Here is a 20,816-nt window from a genome sequence, read left to right as displayed (position 1 = left end):
CTGTTTTAGTAGTTAATAATATGGTATCAACACTAACTTCTTAATTTGGATATTTGTCCACGATTATGAAGACATTATAACTGAAAGATAGGTGAAGGGTATGTGGGAATTCAATCTTTGTGACTTTTCTATAAATCTATAATTATTTTAAAATAAAAAGTTAAAGAGCTCTCAGCATTATGTACAAACTCAAATGTACATACTGCAATCAAATAAAAAAATATTTACTGTATAAAAATTAGGCAGGCTCAAAAAACAGTCAGAATTATAAAAATATCTTGCTCTTTGCTCATTTATGCGTCTACTTAGATGTTTCACTGAATGACTGATAAACAAGATGCTCCGACTCAGAGTGTCCATAGAGGATTCCTGTATCCACATCCTGAGAGTCTAAAAGATGACTTTCATCTGTTCAGCATGTAAGTTTCATTTAGGGAGCAAGGAAGACATTTTCCATAACAATCTTTCTAGTAATCATTCCTCAGGGACAATATTTAGAATTCCATCGTACATGAAACTAAATATTACTTTCCTAAAAAAAGGATATCTCTGCTTGTATGGGTGGCACTCAGTTCCCAGGTCCTTTGCAAAATAACAGAATGGAAAGGGTTAACTAAAGATAACCTTTAGCTCCTTAGATCTGTGTGAAGCTTGCACATCTGGGAATCTAGATCTTGCCTGTTCTCCCTCTTTGGGTGCCCCAGGCAGCATTTAAAGGTGAGGAGTGACTAAGGGGGTAGATGGGAGGGGCCAGAGGGCGGTGGTGATAGGGCATCCCTCCAAAGTGGCCTCATCCAAGTCAGCTCTAAACCAATGGACTTCCTCCAAATTTGTAAAACATAATTCGTTTAGTGTCGCTGGATTTTGAAACAGCTATCATTTGGCAGGATCATCCTGGCCTTTCCTGCAGGGTTTCCCTTGGCTCTCTTCCATTGGAGGGGTGGGAGGAGACACCCTGCATCCAGAGAAGCACAGTGAGACGCCTCAAATTCCTCAAAGGGATGCCCTCTGCGTGGAGCACCTATACCGTGCGGCTCTGCCGATCACCAGCCACACGGATGAGCTCCACTCCAGCCCCAACCTCCTCCTGCTCTGACCCAGCTGTTATTGTAAGCCTGGTGGAAATTACACCACTGAGGGATGGTCTGAAAAAACCTGCGGCCCATCCACTCCACTCCTAGAGTCCAGAGTTCATCTCTGCCTCAAGCCAGACCAGAAAGCTGGTCCACATTGTCACAGTCCTCCACCACTTTACTTGAAATGGGTTTGTCCTTTGCTTCCAGTAAATAATGCTATGAAATGCCAGCTGGCAAAATCCAAGTTTCTATGTATCTATATATACTTAGAGTACTGTTGAGGACGCTGATCACATTATTGGATGGCAGTCCTTTAACGAAGCTCCAAATGAGACTTTTCTTTGGACAGTCTAATGAGCAGAGGCTCTGGAGCCAAACAGCCTAGATTCAAATCCTGACTCTACTGTTTAACTAGGTGTTGAAGTCTCCATGCCTCAGTTTCCTCATCTGCAGTATGGAGATAATGATACTCAGCCCCCTGAATTTTCATGAGGATAAAGGTCAACAGCAATGAAGTCTTTAGGAGCATGCTTGGCAAAAAGTTAGCACTCCATAAATACTCATTATTATCGTGATTTTATAATGGGGCACTAGCAAAACCGTTACGTCCCACGAGGAACTGAGATGCTTTTGCCTTACGCACAGAGTGATTCACAAAAAGCAGGGTTCTGAAGTCCTTTCCCCTCCCGACAGACGTGGGCTCCTCAAGGGTGACAGTGACTTTCCGTAGCATGGGGGACCTTCAGAATCTAGGGTGGGGCGAGGGTAGTAAAAAGCACATGTGGTTTGGGTAAGTCCTTTTAAGATCTGAAGATACCTTTACGGGGATTTGTGCCATTCACCATAAGAATTCTCAATGTAAATAATCACCAGGAGGCACAAAAATAAACCCAAAGGTTGGTTTTCGTAACTGTGATGAGTCCTGTGATCTAAAAAGCTATGTTTGTCCCTTTTCCCCAGTCCGCTCAGTCCTAACTCAGTCTACTGTCCCAGTACAGACAGATGCACTGCTTATTCCCTTACACTTACTGTGCCTTTTAAAGAAAGTATTTGTTCTTTCTTATACGTCTCCTCAGATCTTTAATGGACCAAAGTAGGATATAAAAGACATAATACAATACATGTGCTTTTTTGTTTAGAACTAAGTACAACTTCAGTAACTTAGGAGAAAGCTGAGCTTCCTTATTAACAGGAACAAGTTCCTAACAGGTGCTGGAACAGACAGGCTGGTAACAGAACAGTGGCAGATCAAGAGTTCAGTAAGCAAGACAACTGGGAGGAAAAGAGAGAAAGTGCCATCTTAGGTGACAGCTCAACCAGGCCTCCTCTTCCTGCCCCCAATTCCATCTCCACGCCAGGCATCACCCATCAGTTCCACACTGGGCTTTACAGACGCGTGCGCACTCAGCCCTTACAGGTAGAGAAGGACGGCGGGGCTACTCACCCCTCCTCCTGCAGCCTTTGCTGGTAGCCCTTGTAAAACGCCTGGTAGCAAAGCCGATTATTCACAGCCCGCCTTCCTGTTTTACTGCATCCCTTCCTTTTCCTGCCGTAAAATTTATCTTTAAAGGCCAGCGTGTCAGCAGCAGCCCAGGAACTTGTTCAGAACATCGCTGGCTCGTCACCCGCTCAGGCTGTGCTCAGAATGAAGCCGAGGAGACTAGCAGCAGCCCCGGATTCCTGCAGAACCCATGGCGAGATGGCAGCTTCCAGCCAAGGAGCTGAGGTTTTGAACCTGCACAGTACTCCCCACTTAACCACTGCTCCAGGAACCTGTTTGCTGTCTTACTCATAGACACAGAACTGCTTTGGGATCCAGAAAAGCATCTAGGTCCAGCTACATAAATCGCAAATGAAAATGAAACATGCAAAATGAAAATGCTGGGCCCCCTGTTCAAAAGGCGGGGGCCGGGGTGAGGAGTAAAAGTTGTAAAAAGTATTCAGACATGAAGTTTTTCCTCCCTTCTGCACTCTCTCTCTCAGCTTCTCACGGTGCTTTCTGTTTGTTATTTAATGTCGTGCTACCTCGGGCGTGGGGTTACTTGTAGGGTGAGCGCAGGCCGTCACAGGCTGCCCACCCCCACAGACCATCACCCGCTGGGCCGACACACCATGCCCTGGCCAGGGGTAGAGAGACTGAGCCAGGAATCCCCCTCACTTTCCCCGGACCCACTCCCTCAGCCCACAGCAAACGGGGGACCCTCGAGTGTACTGTAACACCTGTGCCAGGACACACTAGGGACCTGGACTGGGAGTGCACAAGGCCCCACTGAGTCACCCACTGAACACAGCGCTGTACAGTAGCCAAGTGGGGCAGGCCACCACTCTGCCCCTTCCCAAAACACCATGGAGTTTGTGTGCCTGGCACCAACTCTCCCCAGGCCAGCACCTGGGCCCCTAGAAGGGTGGAAGGCAACACTCATTGCTGGGTCAGGGCAGGGACGGGGAGGTTGGCAGGGCCTGAGGTGCCAAGGAGCAGGGGAACAGACACCCTGGGGAGGTGGTGAGGTGACAGGACTGTGCACAAGCCAAGGCTCCAACTCCTGAGCACACTCCATGCCCCACTGGACTTCACTCACAGAACACAAAGTCAAAGATAAAATTGTTAAGAACATCCAGAGAGCAACAGCACAGCGTTAACGCCGGGACCCGATTCTCAGCGCGGGGCTCTGTGCGCCTGTACAGGCCGCACACCCGTCACGCTGGCCCTGCTGCTTCCCCACCAGAAGTCCAGAGCAAAAGCCACTCTCACTTTCCATCAGAAAACAGGCCTGTGTTTATAACACGGATGGCAAGGAGCTTCCACTTTGCACAGGTGTGAGGCTGCCCTGGAGGAGGTGGGAGTGAGGGGTCTGGACCACCTGTTCAACCACCCCTCCCTCAGCCTTGCAAGGCAGAGCCTGGCTTATCTTCAAAGGCTTCTGAAGCCCACCTCGAACAATAATTTCAACTTACCACACTACAAAGATCTGACGTAGTGAGAGACAGGCAGAGCTGTGATGATTACAGAAATCTTCCCAAACCTAACTTGGCTGAGAAATTTACTTTAAGTGCTGGGGAGATTAGCAACAAGAGAGGACTAAGGGGTAATTCCTTATTAAGCGGCTCTGGGGTTGATGGTTTGTAAAAACAGGGCTGTCATCCAAAGTCATTATTTTAATGCAAGAACATAACCTGGTCACTGAAAGCAAATTTCTTACAAACCTTGGCTTCTGGGTCACTGTTGATACTACAAGAATCATCGTCGTCAGCATGTGGGGCATTTCTAGAAAGAAAAACAGAAAATTGGACTTAGAATTCTGCAAACTCCAGCTGCACAAAGCCACACGTTACGGCAGGTCCTTCCAATGTCCTACCTGAGTTTCAAGGACGCATAGCGTAGTGTTGCTCCTTCAAATTCTTTTAAACTGGGGTCCGGGTTGACTGTGGCTGCATGCAAATCCTAGAGGAAAAGAGACCCTGTTAATGTACAAAGGGGGAGGGCCCATTACATGGGCTCAAATATCAAAGGGGAGAGCAGTCCTCCCAGCACGAGGCAGAGTGTATGTGAGCTTAGGCAGAAAAAGGCATGCGTGGGCTGCTGATGCTGGCTCGGTGCACTGAAGTCATTCACAATGGGAGACATCAAAACAGGTGACATGTGTGAGCCCCACAGCCCGAGCCAGAAGCCCCGTCACTCCATCCCTGCAGGACGCATGGTATTCACAAAGAAGGAGATGCAGCCACAGCCATGCAAAAAGGACCAAATAGTAAATGTGCTAGAATCCAACAATATACTTGCCTTCCAAATGTCACTATTAATCTTTCCCCCATTCAGAACAGCAAAATCACTCCATGGCTGTTTCTAGACATACAATTATTCACATAGGAAAAAAGCACATTGATTTAAAAAAAAAAAAAAGAAAGAAAATAATAAAAGGATAGGAAAGGAAAGGAAAAAAGAAAAAAACACACACAAGACACTGTTGTTAGCATTGATATTCACAGGATGGGTTAGGGAACAAGTTCACGCTAACGGCAACGTGCGGGCTCCCTCTTCCTAGACCTAGATTATCACTGAGGACTAGGGCAGGAGGAAAGAGAGGGCCCTTTAATTACTTACCAAAACAAATGGCTGAACGTTATTACCAGACAGTGAAGTTACTTTCTAAATGTGGACTTAAAGCATATAGTACGTGTCCATGTTTTAAATGCCCAGCATACCTAATTCCATAGGAACATTTTCTCTTCCATTAACCAAAAAGAATGGAATTCCCATTGAGGTGGAGATGGAACTAGGGATGATGCTTGTTCACGTGCTGGTTGGAAACTAGAGAATGTCTGTGGTGAAGGGTATAAAAAAACTGGGGGCCAAATTTTTTTCACTTATAAGAGAAAAGGACAATGAAGGAGAAAGAGGGTAAAGAACCCAGTCGGACCTCGACATCTTGCCGAGACTTAATTAAATAAAAAATAGCTCTCGACAATCAAATGTAAATTCCTCTCGTTCATAAAATGCTTTACTTCCTTGCCACCCAAGCATCCTCACAGATTAATATTCGATCACCAAAATGTTCTTCTAAACATGGTTACAGAGCAAAGCACGACTCCGTGCCTCGCTGGGAGACCTCTTGCACTAGACTTCTGAATCTAAACTCCCTCCCTCTCTTCACCTGGGACAACATGGAAACATTTTTTTTCTTTCCATTATATTGACCAAATATTCAAATATTATTCATGTGACATTTGGGGAAATAAATGATACTAATAAAACACTCAGCCACATCCTATGATTCTGTCACACTGATTTGTCAGGCTAATCTCTTTGCTTGGATGATCAACAAGGGAAACTTTTGAACTAAGGAACTTTTCAAGTAAAATTCTTTGAAAATGAGAAGGGAGTACTGACCCATAACCTCTGCACACAACTAAGACAGTTGTAAAGGCCCTCAAAGCAGAGGCAGCTAAGTTCAAATGTCCCAGGTGCTGAAACATGGGTTTCTTTGGCTCTGTAGGACCCTCTGTGGGCAGAGTCACTGCAAATTTGGACCCACTGTCACTACTGCACAGTTGGTGCCACTGCTGCTTTCCTTTTTGGAGTCGGGACCCAACCTGCAGTTTTTTCCAAAGAAAATAGAATTTAGACCACTGTGTTTATTATTTTTTTTCAGTCTCTTTTACTGTGCACAAGAGCAGGAAAGCTGCCCAGCCCCTCACCTCTCTCCTCAAAGCCCAAACGCAGTGTTCAGTTTTCACTGCGGAGAAAATCACTATCACCGGAGAACCTAACCTGTCGGCTGAGGGGCCTGTGAGCCCCGTGAAACAGGTGTGGGCTTTGTGTGTGTGCGTGTCTCTTCCTGGGGAGATGGTCCCCAGCTCTTCTCATATTTTCAGGAGGGCCAGTGACCAAAAAAGGTTTAGAGTCATCATCGTAGGGGGATTAATAAGCGCTCATGCTAAGGACCTGAAACACCAAGTACACAATCAAATTTTAAGCTAAAATTTCTTCTTGAAAAAGAAAACAAGCCTGCTTGGCCCCAAACTGTCATCACTGTTAACACGTGAGCGATATTTGGTTTTCGTTTAGGTTTTACTTTGAAAATGTAATCTGAATTAGGAAGACTCAAGACAATTGTGTTCTCACGGAGAAATTTTTTTAAAAGTGTGCATGTTTGACAAAAGGAATCTGAAATCAGAACAGCTACCCAAAAGACACTGTGTTGGGATTACAGAGAGGGAAAGAAAAGCCTTTTTTAAAACGAATATTCAGAAAAGGTTTTGGCATTTAATGAAACACTTCTCTGTATGTGTGTGTTTTAATTTTTTTTATGTATTTACTCTTTGGACATAGAGGTCCCTGTGAAGTAACCACTGATTACATTTCTAAGAACCTAGGCTCTCACTCTATGGAGACATGGGTCAGCTGGCAAACCTCCAACAATCACGTTACAGATTTAAATAAACAAAGCGCCCTATGCAGTGATTTTGCGAAACTTTAACGTAACAAGAGTATTCCTAAGGAAACCCTTTAGCATAAAACTCCTTTAGCATAAAACTCGAGCAAGGAAAAAGGGAAACTAGCATTACATGCTCTGACCAGGCCAAAGACCTTTTCTCCCTCCTATATTTAAAATTTTCCTTGACATCAGGGATGAAGAACTTTCTCCTCCATATGAATGACCATAATTTTTCTTTTTAAAAATCAAGGGCAATCAAGGACAAGAACTATTTGTTTTAAATTTTAAGAACAATATATTTTCTTCATCTGTGTTTTTTTTTTTTTTTTAATTTAAGAAAAGAGAATACAGCATTTTAGCTAATAACTTTTTTTAAAAAAAGAAACCAACAGAGATGCTTTGGTTCTACAGAAAGTCTGTAGTCTGCTTGGCGGGAGTGAGCAATGAACAAAGAGACAAAAAGGAAGACAATAAAAGGGGAGAAGGCAGGTGGAGCAACGTGCCTCAGAGAAGACAGACAGAGAGAGAGAAAGGGCAGTAAAGGAAGCACAGAGCGCATCTTCCATGAGCAACAACCTCCCGAGTGGGAATCTCTCAGGCAATGCAGCTGAAGCCTTGCACAGTCGAGGGCTGCTGGTGTCAGACTGACAGCTGGTGCCTGTCTTGACCTTGGCCGGGCTGCAGCACCCCTTACCCCGATGGCAGTGATCGCGCTCAGGTCCGGGAGAGCCCTGGAGCCTCAGCTCCTCAGAGACACTGGGGACAGACCCAGCCTGGAGCACGGCACCCTCCATGATCACACGGGTGGACCCACAAAGGGAATCTGACTCTATGACCTTGACTACTGAGTTGTCTTCTTCCATATTTCTCTTCTGGGATCTTGGAAAGCAATTCCACAAATCAAACAAAAACGACGTACTGTCCTTCTGCTGGAACAAAGCTAATACTAGAGTTGCTCCTTTGACAATGCCAACAGGGTGTTCTTTGGAGGATGGGGTCTGAGGGGGTGAGAAGGTCCCTAGAGGCGCAAGGGAGTCTCTAAGAAGTGGTACCAAAATGCAAACTGGAGAGCAAGAGTGGACGATTGAATGTGCTGAGAGCTGGGCAGAGAGGGAAGCCCAGGAACATTCCTCAGGGGTGTCGACGGAAGCTGTGATCACATCACCTCCGTGGGCTCCTCCGAGGTTCTCAAGCTAACAGCCCGCGGGGAGGCTCGGGTTCAAATCCTGCCTCTGTGCTCATCTGCTCTGTGAACTCACTTCCTCATATATCAGACAGGGCTAAGAAGGCTTCCCTGAGCGTGGACTGAGTGAGGTCAAGAACGCAGCCCAGGGACTGGAAGCCCGAGGGGGTCCCGGGAATGGCAGGGTCCTCATCCGCTGCTCTTTCCAAGGAGAAAACAAACAAGGGCATTCGTAAGCATAAAAAGTTTGAGGGCCTACGGACAACAAAAGGGTTATGAATTATGCTTCTTAATCTTCTTTTGTCCAGACTTAAGCCTTGGAATGTGTGGCCGTGATGATAAATGGCAGAGCACCTGGAATTCTGGAATTCCAAGGAAGAGGCCAGTGTTAATGAGCACTGAACTCATATGTATGTGTACTTCTTCCTTCTTTTAAAATTGCTTTCTGTGTTTTGTTGGCTGCAACACGATCAGGACAGAGTTACGGTTTATCAATCAAACACAATTCAGAGAAATTAAAAAAAAAAACTAACTAGAAAACAGACTGACAAATGTTTGTGCGATTAAATCGGTCTCTGTGAGCAGCAGTACGACTTAGAAACTGTAACCTAGAGGAGAATCCGGGGCCCTGGGGCCCTGTGCCGGCTCTGCTGCTACACCAAGTCAACTCAGAGCTCCCTCAGCTACGAAGCTGGTCTAGTCCTTCATTCAGCAAACATTTAATGAACTTCGCCACATACCAGGCACTGCGCCAGGTGCTGAGGACACAAGATGAGGGGGACAGGTCCTGCCCCACCCAGGAGGGAGACTGGTATGCTACAAGTAAGAATACTACAAAGAGATTCTATGGAATAAAGACTGACGGGCTTTCAAAGCAGAGGGGCGAGAATAGTAATTCCCAGGAGATGCTAGGATGAGGCCAAAGAATTTAAGAAAAGGTGGCATATAAATTACAGGGAGACTACACTCACTAGAAGGCCAGCTCTTGTACTAACTCAACACAGAATCACCTGCAAGGCTTATGACAATAAAGGCAGATTCCCAGGCCCCACCCTTAGAGAGTCTAGCTCAGTGGCCTGGGGTGGGACCAAGGAATCAGCATGTTCTACAAGCCTCAGAAGTCATCCTGGCCACAGTCCTTGGCTCATGGGCTGAGAAATACCATTCAATGATCAATGGTCAATGATCAGTACAGAAAGGCTTCTCAAAGGTTCTTGCCAGCTCTAAAATGTCATGATTACTTGATTAGGTCAAGAAATTCAGAAAATTGATGACAGATGGGTCCCTTTATGCTGTCATCTTATCTCTACATGTATATGAAAATCCACAGAATCTAATGTAATCCATGGGATTTTGCCCCTCCTAAGGAGAGAGCTGCTCAGGTCCCTCCCTCCCGGACTCTAGGAACAATGCAGCAAGAACAGAGTAAACTGTGATCAAGAAGAGACCACAGTCCTGAGAAAAAGACCCTCCCTTGCTTTGACCCACTCCCCACTCCGACACCCAAACTCTCTTAAGGAACCTGGAAACGCCTTCAGCTGGAAAAATTCCAAGTAAGACTTGTCTATGAGCCAACAGTTATCCATTAAAACATTTTGTGTAGCTCCCTCTTCTCTCTAAAATTCAACGTCCAAATAATTTGGAACAAATTGATGGGCTGGGGGAGACCATCATGTGCCAAATTTTAGCAGCAAATGCTTCCCGGCCAGTTTATAAACTTTCAAAAATACTGCTGGCTTACACAGAGGAAACATCACGCGTCGTGCTTAACACTTCCCTGGTGAACTTTGGAATGTGCGATATAAAATCTTCAAACTGTAAGGAAGCCTGCAGTCTCAAACTTTTGTGCAGCTGAGTCAACAGATTTGGCACTTTTTTATTTGATTTTTTTTTTTAAAGCCAGCTCAGGATAAGGCTAAACAAAATATGCGTTTACACGACATATTACAAGTTTATTCTCGCCCTTAACGTTTTGCTTTCTCTCATGTTTCCAAACTAGTCGAAATATATTCTGTTCAGGGATCAGAGAAATGGCATCAGATTAATAATCATTTCTCTTCAACTGTTATTAGCACTTGAGACAAGGTTATTAAGAGAAGTCATTTTGTAGAAGGCTCTGAGTATGACACAGCCCTCCCCTGGAGTGAGATGAAGAGACTGGAGGCCCTCCAAGCCCCCGATACACACGTAGTGAAGCTTGGGCTAGGGGTGGGGGTCAGCAGACCTCCATTCAAGCTCGACTCCCAGGGACACTCTGTGTCTCAGTGTCATCAAATGCAAGATGGGAATGAGAACTTTCGCACAGGCGCACAGGGTTTTATGAGTAAGGAGGGAAGGCATGAAGCTGGCCCTGTAGGCACTCCGTTACCCTTAGTGCCTCTGCTTTAATACCTGTGTCAGCACCTGCACGACCGGGAATGCGGCAGGCTGTCTTTCAAGCCCCACCTCTCTCTTTCCTCTCTACCCACCTGCCCATCCCGCTGCTCCTATAATTTTAACTTATTTCCTTTTAAATCCGCTTAGTTCTTTGACTTAGTGTATGGCCTTATGTACAGGGAAGCAAATAACTGAAAGGTTGATCTGAGGAACCCACTGGTTTATTAAAGTGCTTGGATAGGAGTCACTCTTGCTCTGAAACTCCAAAAATGACACATCCGTTAACAAGGTTCTTGGAGAGATGAGGCTGTGTCCAGCACAACGGCTCAGTTAGCAACACAACAGGGGAACGGAACAACGCAAGGTGCAAAGTCAGCCAGTGTGGGGGCAGAGGGCAGGAGCCGGAGCTGGAGCCCTGGATGCACGCCCGCCCGACACCACGTGCGTGCTGACTCAATGCACTGAGCCCAGTCACCTCTTCTCCTAAACGGGAAATGTAACAGCTGTCCTCCCTGCCACATGAGGAGTCTTGAAGGGAGCACGGGAAGTGACATTTACGAAAATACCCTGAAAGCCACAGTAAGGCATGAAGGGCCGCTGGGAGGCTGAGCGGTGGAGATGTGTGAGGGAGACACTGAACTCCAGGAGAGGAAGTGGGATGGGTGGGTGGTGGGACACAGTCTGAGCCTGGGAATGGGGCCTGGGCAGTGAGTGGGAGGGGGTGGACGCAGGCACAGATGGGGCCCGAACAGGCGATGATGGGCATCAGGGGAAGGCTCAGGGATTTGAAGCGGGCTCTGCTACCTGATTCCCCGCAGGGCAGCAGCCCACCTGTGCTGTGTTCTTCCCAAGACTTCTTGCATAAAACATAAAACAAAAGCCTACCATGTTAATCAAAGCCCAGGGATGCCTTCTTTGGATTTTACCCCACCCACACCTCAGCCTCAAGAGGTGGGCTTTGAGATGAACTTCATTTCTTCCACATACAAGAGATAAGAAGTTCACTGAACAGAAATAGTATCTCAGATCTCCTCATCTCTGGACAAAAAGAAAACAGGCAGACTGAGATCCCAAAGCCAGTGGAACTGAGTGAGAAGAACTCTGGCCTAGAATTCAGGAGGATGCGGGAACTGTGAGTTCTAGACGCAGTGTGGCTGCCAGACGCTGGCCTCTGTGCCTCGGACTCCCTGTCTGTGAGGGATGGACACTGGTACCCGATGCTCCCTTCCACCCTGGCATTCTCTGGTCGTAGGGCACTCCTGGGGGTGAAGACGGTAAAGAGGTGCAATAGGGGGATGAAGCTCTGGAACAGAGAAAGATTCCAACAGAGACGCCAGGAGCCAAGCTGTACAGGTGAGGAAGAGAGAGGATCTCTGGGCCTTACTGAGGAGAGCACAGGGGCTTCCTGGCCAGCTCGGCTACCGGGAGACCACTCTGCGGTCTAGGGAGAAATGCCAAGAGGCAACTGGGCCGGGATGGAAGAGGTCTGCACTTAACGCTAAGCTCCACGAGGAGCAGGGCTGTGTTGTTCACTTTTAGCCTCCAGCACACCTAACACAAGGTGAATAAATGAGTGGAAGGGATTTCCTCAAGGAGTAGGAATATTATATTAATAGGAAGTTATCAAAATTGCCCAGTGATAAGCAAAGTCCTGTGTAGTTCAGTGGAACTGAAGCGCATGTCTGATCATCAGGGCCAAGTACCAACAAACCAAGGCCCTGGTCTGTCAATGGGGGTAAAGCCAGCCCCAACCCATCACTTGAAAGATGGAGGATTTGAGGCCCAGGCAGGGTGAGATGCCAAAGCTCAGGAACAACAAGGATGTGGCTGGAATGTAGGTCTTCCTGCCTCCCAGAGAAGAGCAAGTCAATTAATCGAAGATGCTGTCTACTTTTAAAGACAGGAAGGGCAATAATGGCTACAAACATGTAGAGAAGCTTTGGGGTAAGAGATACAGTTCAAACTCCTACCATGTCCTCCCAGAAAAAGAAAATGAGTTGCTTAAAGAAGAAAACAGCATGACCAGAAAAAGGCAGAAATGCCTGTGTGTCAGGGATCAAATCTCTTTTCTCCAAAAAAGCCATTACTAACCGTGACCTTTCCCAACTGTAATTCTCTTGAATATTTTGTTATCAGGATTCACAAAGGTTTGCTGCAGGAATCTCTATTAATAAGTACCATGATGAAAAATTTTAATACCTCAAAATTCTTTGTTTAAACATCAGATTTCTTCCTCAGGGATAGCACAAATGTATGCTGCTCATTATTTCTAAAATAATGTCACTTCTGCTAAATAAACAGATTTTTAAAAATTAGAAATTAAGTATTTAAGGGCTCTCAAGGGTTATTCTGCAGATAGTCTCTCCATGCAATCAAATGAGCTCAAGGATATTAATAAGATATGCAGTAATTATAACACGCCTGGCCAAGAGACGTTCTTCTGTGTGTAAATATTTTATGGAACCAGCACCGTGCAGTGGCACCCACAGAGGAAAGTAGTGCCCCAGGGAGCCCCAGGGAATCTTAACCACTTCTCATTAATCAGCCTCTTACTTTCTGTACCTGAAAGGGTACTTCAAGAGACCAAAAGCCATTAAAAAATGAAAACATCCCTGAAAGGTGGTATTAACACTATTCACTAAGAGGAAGCATTTTGGAGGTTTCAAATGCAACATGCATGATAATCAAAAAGCTTACCTTGATGACCTGTTGGGGCAGAAGCAATGAGTCTAAAGAGAAATCACAAGTTACATCCACTCTACTAAGCCATTAAAAAGATACTCCATTTTACCTCGTTCTCCGGGGTGGGAGATGGCGTTACAGAACTAAGTGACCCTTTCCTAGAACCCTGAAGGTCTGCTGGGATGGAGACAGGGCGTTCCCACTGAGTCGTCCCTGTTGGTATGTGCCAGTAGTAGGTCCCAGCAATGTCATTGACTCTTTTCCAGCCAGGTGGCAAATCCGGATCAGTCTGAAAGGAGTGATCACTCCATACATCTACTGGAAAATGGAAAACAAAAGGAAAAAAAAGAGAGAGGGTTTTATTAAAACAGAAAACAATTACAGTCTTCCAATTTCAGTACCAAACATCAGGAGAATTTTGTAGGCAGATGTGTCCACAGCCCAAATGAGAACTCGAGTCACCCTACAGGTACAAAGTACGGTAAGAGGGACAATGTGGAAAGAAACAAGGGAAGAACTGGAAGGTTGACACCTGAGAATATGGATATAAAGGACCCACTATCAAGTCATCTTACAGCTCCAAGAACCCTATGAATAGGCTAAGATCCCTTAGTCAGAATCAAGTATTTGTAAGATTACACACAAAATCTACTGTATTCCTTTGTAAATTAGTAAGATTTACTGGTTGGTATCATATACCATTCCCACAATGGGTACAACTCTGATTTTTTTTAACTGCTTTCTATAAGTGAGTACTGGATTCCCTCCCATTTGACAATAAACATCTACAAAGTAGTCATGTCTTTTGTAATACTCTAGAATTCTAAATTGCACACAGAAGATTTCCAAGAAAAGCAGGTTGAAAAGTCTTGGAATTCAAGACTCTAGAAACAGGCCAATGATGAAAATACATGAAGGAAGGTAGGTGTGGAATACAGAAGAGAATGGTGGGGACTGTGGCAAACTGGTAAGCACATGCAAAATCCAAAGGCATTTAAATTAAAAAAATAATTTTTTTAAGCACTGTGTGAGGGGTGCAAATAAAATACATCTGCTGGGCAATTTCAGCCATCCCTGGTCTATATCAATATTTTATTAGTTTACTGGATAACTATTTGCTTTAAAAAAATCTCATTTTGGGTCTTCTTTGATTGAATATGAAATGGGTTAAAATGCTAGAGACAAGAGGAGAGAGAAGAGAAAGTAAGAAATCCATAGAGAGGGAGGCAGAATGGAGGACTCAGACAGCTGCATCGACATACCTGTGGCAGGAAAATTTGGTAAACTTGTGCTTTAAATCTGGGGATCACTTAATTCTAAAGATTAGGCCCTTTTCTATGTGGTCATTCACCAGAGGCTGGAGCCCTTACAGCAATTCACATGAGAAAGTATGTGGATCTTGCTCTGTGCAAATGTCACTGCATCACATGGGCAGGCGTCACCAAGGCTATTACAGCCGCAGCAAGAAAAAAAGAAACCAAACAAAGAAGTTGATTAAGACTATGGGCACAGATGTGCATTCATGAGGTCGTTTGGCATCCCAGCATTCACTTTTCTCATTTAAATCTGCCAGAAGCAAAACTGCCACTTGCCTCAAATTATGATGGAAATTTCCCCTCCCCCAAGAGGAGATTAAGCATGATTAAATAATTTCAAGATACCCAAAATTTTCAGAAACAACTTGAAACAAACACGTGAATATACTCCTCTGTCCCCTCTCCTTTTTAGGGGCTGAGGGTTGTTCCTGCTGTTATTTTGTTTTCAGTATTTCCACTGGGGTAAAAAAGGCAAAATACACAGTTCTCAGGATTAAGCTGGAGAGAACCCTACCAAGGGTGTTCCCTTGTCCTGTTCCAGTGGCTCACAGACCATGAGCTTGGGCAAGAAACGAAAAGCATGTAAAGAGGCTGCTCGTTACCACTTCTGTGCTTTTTAAGGCCTGAGGGCCTGAACTGACACATTTATTCCAGTTGCCTCTACAGCTGGGACATTAGCCTACATGAAGAGCACATCCCACCATGAGGACAGGAAATCACGGCAGACCGAGGGCAGAGACCACGGTCAGCAGCCTTTGAGGTCGGCTGTCTGAAGTGGTTGAGACGGGCCTTGGGCTGCATGGCAGGAGCTGGGTTGTTCTGCCTTCAACCAAACCCAGACAGTCACTTATATTTGGTTTATATTCTAGTTTCTGCTGAGATTTTGTTGGAATAAAAATTAAAAGGGGGGTTACTCCATTGCTAGAAATTGATGATGATGATGATGATGGAGGAAGTGAGGTGGGCACATCTACAATATTATTAACCGTTCAGAATCACTTGTAGAATCCCTTCCACAGCACCCTACACGGGTTGTAAGGGATGTAAGCCTCGTGAGCACGAGCAGACATCATGTCTGTCTTGTTCACCATCACAGTCCCAACACCAAGCATGGCAGGTATTCAGTAACAGTGAGCTGGGTGAATGGTGGACAGATGGTAGATCTGGATGGACAGACAGATAACGTAGGTGCAAGAAAAGAAGATAGGAAGGAAGAACAAAGAGGAGGAAGAAATAAGCGAATGAAGTCCTGAATGATGACAATTAAACTTGGCACTCAGTGAAAGAGGAATTCTGAAGAAATCAGCTCTGTGCAGTTTCATAAAACAGAGCAACCTCACCACACCCAGGAATACTAGCTTCTAGTTAAGAGCAGTGTCTATTTCCCCTGTAGGTGTATGTGAATGTTCTTATGGACAAAAAGAAACACTAATATAATATGATAAATTCCAAAGGATCCTGGGCTGGAGTTGAGATTTTGTTTCTTTTTTTTTTTATTGATAGGTTCCATGGAATAGTAAGAAATATGCCTTCTGAGGTGTCTCAGTGTCATTACACTTCATTTTGTTTCATCTTTATAGCCCCAATTTGCTTTCTTTTCCTAAATGAAACTATGTGCACACTATTTAAGTGTATGTAATAAGTACCCTGGACTTTACTCAACAGGTCAGTGGTTTTCAAATGTTTTCAAATTGGGGACAAAGACAGGTGGAATTCCAGGCCCATCCAGAGCCTCTTATCCATAGTGGTACTACTTTTACCTGTTTTAAATATTGATCTTGTGTGTATGATTCTCCTTGAAAACAGAGATCCGTTGTTTTTTGTTTTTAAAATTTTGCTTAAAATAACAATTTGGAACCATAGCTAAGGCAAGAGCATAGCAGGACCAAGACATCTAAACGCCAAGAAGCTGCTTCTGCCATAGGGATTGTTCAAAATGTTGCAGAGCAGCTTAAAATGGTTGCCCTCAAATGGGGACCAGAGCGGACAAGGCATGAAGGAGGACATGCAGACTGTGACACGCTCAGGGAACTCTGTCAACACCAGGTGATTAGAGGAGAAAATTCCAACTCCCTTTGATCCTCAGAAAATTACTTAGGGAAGCTTTGCTGGAAACGTCGGAGCTGAGGCTACGGAAAGGAAAGGGGGGCTGGCAGTTTCACTGTCCTCCTGATTCTCGGCAGTTTCACTGTCCTCCTGATTCTCAGCAGTTTTCTCAAACTGAGTGTCTATCATGCACCCCTCCTTGTCAGATCTGCTCAGTGTCCTGAAATCACAACATGGTGTTCTGAGATTTCAGCGGGAATAGCCTGATATTCCACACCGCAGAACTCCTTTCTTTCTGGGTGAGTCACTTTGCCACAGTAACCTGGGGCGGTTCCATTTGGCACTGGAGAGCGTAAAGCAAACCACAGTATTCCATCTCAGAGTCGCCCAACCTAAGGACTGGAACTCAGACCAACTGTGGGGTTACAGAAGAGTTAAAGCGGAGAAATCTGCAGAAAGGCTGCAGAAGATGTTTGAATAGTCCAGTGAGAGTAGAAATGAGGGGAGTCAGCAAAGATGCTAGAGATGGCATCATGCAGCCGGGCACAGAAACCGGGAGGGTCAACTCTGTGCGGGGCCGTCCCATCTTGACTGAGCCACTCACTAAGTAAATGGCCTTGAACAAGTTACTCAGCCTCTTTGGGCTTCAGATGCTTATCGGTAAAAGAGGGATCAAAACAGTAACTACCTGGCTGAGGAGTGTGTACAACACTCAGAATAAAGGCTGGCATGTAACAGGCATGTTCACTACACAAATGTTCACTGTCACTGCTTTTGCTATTATCATTATTACTACATATTACAGGTCTCCAAAGCCAAAAATATAATGATATATTAAGGTCACTAAAGCCACCCAAAAGAAAATATTGTCATACGTCCAAAGGAAAATGCTCACTACAGAACGTATGGGAGTAACTGATCACCATGGCTGAAAGAATGAGGATAAAAGAAGCTAATCTGACAGTGACTCTGTCCCTGGAGAAGAAGGTCAACCAGACTCCCTGAGCAGGGCTGGACTCCAAGAACCTGAGGAGGCCAGACAAGACCAGATTCTACATGCCTTGCTGGGCTTCTTCCAGTCAAGCACCATGCCCTGAACCCCGTGCCTCTGTTTCACAGAAGCCTTCTCTTTCTCCAAGTGTATGTTATGTCTGTCTGTCTCTCCATGAATGTGGAAGTAAAAAAATAAATATTTCATAATTTTTAAAATAAAGATGTCTCCTATCGTCTATTTTGAAGCACATTTGCCAAAGGTTTCTGAGGTTTCTCTCAAACACAAGACATCCCCAAATGAATACAGTTGTATCTGTAATGATTCTTGAGTTTTTCCCCCCACTGTGGGTCTGGGGCCTTCATCAGGGAAAAAAAAAAAGTATAGCATGTCTTCACTTCCACCACCACATCAGCGGCTCACATCAATCCCAGCCAGAAGGCAAGGGGTGGGGAGGAAATATTAACAAGTCGGGACAAGAATCTGGGCCTTTCAAGGCTCACACCCAGGTTCCATTAATGCAGCCATGTGTTTCTCAGGAGGGTAACAATGATACTGGTGGTAACAGTAAAAGTAACAGGGATGCTGGCGCTGACTGTGGGCTGAATTACCTAGCTCCTTATTGTTTCTTTTTTATTTAGTTAGTTTTTGAAGAATTTTAAAATTACTTTTATGTACAGAAAACTCAACAGCGTACACCCAGCCAGTTTGGTGGCCAGTTTTTTGTCCTTATTGCTTCTTTATCGCAGGAGCTCGTGGAGTGGCCACTGCTGCCCTGTGAAGGACACACTAGTGTCATTCCGTTTCTCAGGCTCGGAGAGGACAGCCATTTGGTTTAAAGCCAAGGGAGTAAACTATATCCCTACGTAGAAATGGGTGTTACTTTTTCAGAGACCTGAGGAAAATCAGTATGGACAGTTTGGGGGAATTTAGAAGGTGAATAAATAAGGTTAGAAACAAAAGAAAGAACACAATGGCTTCAAGTCTGAGGCGATGAGACCAGCCAGTTGACCTAACCAAGGTGGAAAGCTGGTAGGTGTGGGCACCAAGATTCACCCTGAGCTCTATCTGGGTACATCAATGCAAGGACACTTCCAATGTGGGCTTTGCACAGGGTCCTTCTTTCTGTGCCTCCCTCCCTAAATCTGCATCCAGTAACCCAGGCAGCCACTGCAGTGGGTCCACATACCTGCAGCCCCTCCGATTAGAAGCCTGAGGATCAAATTCCACCCCCAGGCACACTGAGGAGACTAAGATGTACCTAATTCTCCCTCCTCCCTTCCCTATAGAATCTCACACTTAAGGAGCTTTATGATCATCCTACCAAAGCCGCTGTCACGGTGGGGAGAGGGGACACGGATCAGCAGGAGGAGCAGAAAGCTATAGGTATCCTTTCTAAGTGGCTCTGTGGCCCTTCGTTGTTTGCAGTTTTGTTCTGGAAGCAGGGCCTGGAAGTCAGAGTGTAAAAATAGCAAGGCTGAGAGCCCCAGAAAGTCCCTCTTATGCTGGGAGCCTCTTGGGCCAAGAGCAATACTTGGCGGAGGAACAAGGAGACCATCTGTGAGCAGCAAGGACCCGCCCCTTCCAGCGCCTCAGGCCCAGTGCCACTGGCCTGGCTGCACCCCTGCAAGTTCACTCTGCTCTCCTCCTGGGTGGGGTCTGCATGAGGGAAGCCTGCCTCCAATCACCCTCTCCCCTGCGCTCACTTGCAGGAACCAAAGGGTCAAATGAAAACAAATCAGCATCTAACAGCAGCTGGAAATTCCCTTACTGCTCTGGAGGCCACAGGGAGGAGGAATGGGTGAGCTGCGATTCTAAATTTGGCAACGTCTGCGTCTGCAGTGCAGAGCACAAAAGGTCTCCCTCTGGTACTCCAAACGGCACTCGCTCCTTCCCCGACTTTTGTGCGCCCAGTGCCTTCCGTGTGCGAGGCACGGGACGAGGAGCTGCGGGGAAGAGGACACAGATCAGCTCATTCAACAAATATTTCCTGTCTACTCTGTGCCAGGTGTTGTTCTAGGGCTTGGGGTGCAGAGGTCATCAGATAGACTTGGACCCTGCATCCGTGACCCACCCCCCTTCCCCGGGGCTGTGGTTCTCAAGCGTTACAGTCACCTGCAGAACCTGCTAGAACACAAATCGCTGGGCACCACCCCCAGAGCTTCTGACTCAGTTGGTCTGGGGTGGGGCCTGAGAAGCTGCATTTCTAACAAACAGTTCCCAGGTGTTGCTGATTTCATGCTGCTGGTTTTAGGACCATAATTTTAAGAACCACTGGCCTAGGGAAACAGAAAAGGTCATCATTCTTTCCCACCAGACACCATCTAACTATTGGCTCTGCAGAATAAAAAATGTGAATTATATTCAATCATTCATCCACTTACTCATCCATTCTTTAGTACTGAGGGCCTCCTATGAGTGCCAAGTACCATTTTAGAAGCTGAGAACACAGTAATGAATAAAAGAGGCATTTTAGGTGGTGGGATCAATTGTGTCTGGGGAGGCGGTGGGCTATGTGGATAGGCTGGTCTGAGGCAGAAGCAATGTCACCTTGAACTAGAAGGGGCTGCCTTTGGGAAGAGACAAGGGAACAGCATTCCTGGAACAGCATGTGCAGAGGCCAAGTGGTAGGAAAGAGCCTGTCATGTCATTACAACAGGAAGTCACCTGAATGAGAGGTGAGTGGTCTCGGATAAGATTTAGGGCCACAAGGGCTCAGGATTCACCCCCTCTGCAAGGGAAAACTCTTGAAGCTCTTGTGAGGTCTGTGTTTTCAAAATCAGAAGAGGAATCTGCACAATGCTCCCATTCTTCAAGAAGAAAAACCTCTTCCGAAGTCTTAGCTGCAGCTGCTGCTGGCTACTCTTTTGAGCAGTATTATTCCTGAGGGAGGCAGACGCCTTAATCCAAACTAGCTGAATTTAAAACGCTTTAAGACTAGCTTTAAAACACTTTCTGTGAGCACTGGTGATCTGCTTCTGTTGCCTCTCTTCTTCTCTAACTCACCTCCTGGTCCCTTTACCTTTTCTGGACCCAGAACTTCACTGTTAGAAGACAGACAGCAAGAAGGCTCTTCATTCCCTTCAGCTTTGTCATCAGCTTCTCAAGACAAGAGCATGAAGCCAGGACCCCAGGTCCAGATCATTTTTTACAGGTTTGCTAAGGGCTCCAGGCAGCACACGGAGGCTGCTCAGAACCTAGTGTGAAACC

General features: G+C 45.7%; 1 protein-coding gene across 16 annotated transcripts in view; it reads right to left on the bottom strand.

Annotated features, from left to right (window-relative positions):
• The window catches only part of APBB2 (amyloid beta precursor protein binding family B member 2), a 332,397-nt gene that overhangs the window by 92,779 nt on the left and 218,802 nt on the right, over positions 1-20,816 (bottom strand). For 12 of the 16 annotated variants that reach the window (XM_074348754.1, XM_074348757.1, XM_074348760.1 and 9 more), the window contains 4 exons: positions 13,363-13,571; positions 4,858-4,920; positions 4,433-4,518; positions 4,281-4,341 (listed from right to left, as the gene is read on the bottom strand). In XM_074348754.1, coding sequence (XP_074204855.1) covers positions 4,281-4,341; positions 4,433-4,518; positions 4,858-4,920; positions 13,363-13,571 — 419 coding nt within the window. The remainder of the gene's footprint in view (positions 1-4,280; positions 4,342-4,432; positions 4,519-4,857; positions 4,921-13,362; positions 13,572-20,816) is intronic. The other 4 variants (XM_074348829.1, XM_074348824.1, XM_074348805.1 and 1 more) reach the window with 3 other exon arrangements.

This window comes from Camelus bactrianus, chromosome 2, assembly GCF_048773025.1.
Source record: "Camelus bactrianus isolate YW-2024 breed Bactrian camel chromosome 2, ASM4877302v1, whole genome shotgun sequence".
Lineage (NCBI taxonomy): Eukaryota > Metazoa > Chordata > Mammalia > Artiodactyla > Camelidae > Camelus > Camelus bactrianus.
The sequence above is the reverse complement of the archived record's forward strand: the minus strand, read 5'-3'. Positions and strand labels throughout refer to the sequence as shown.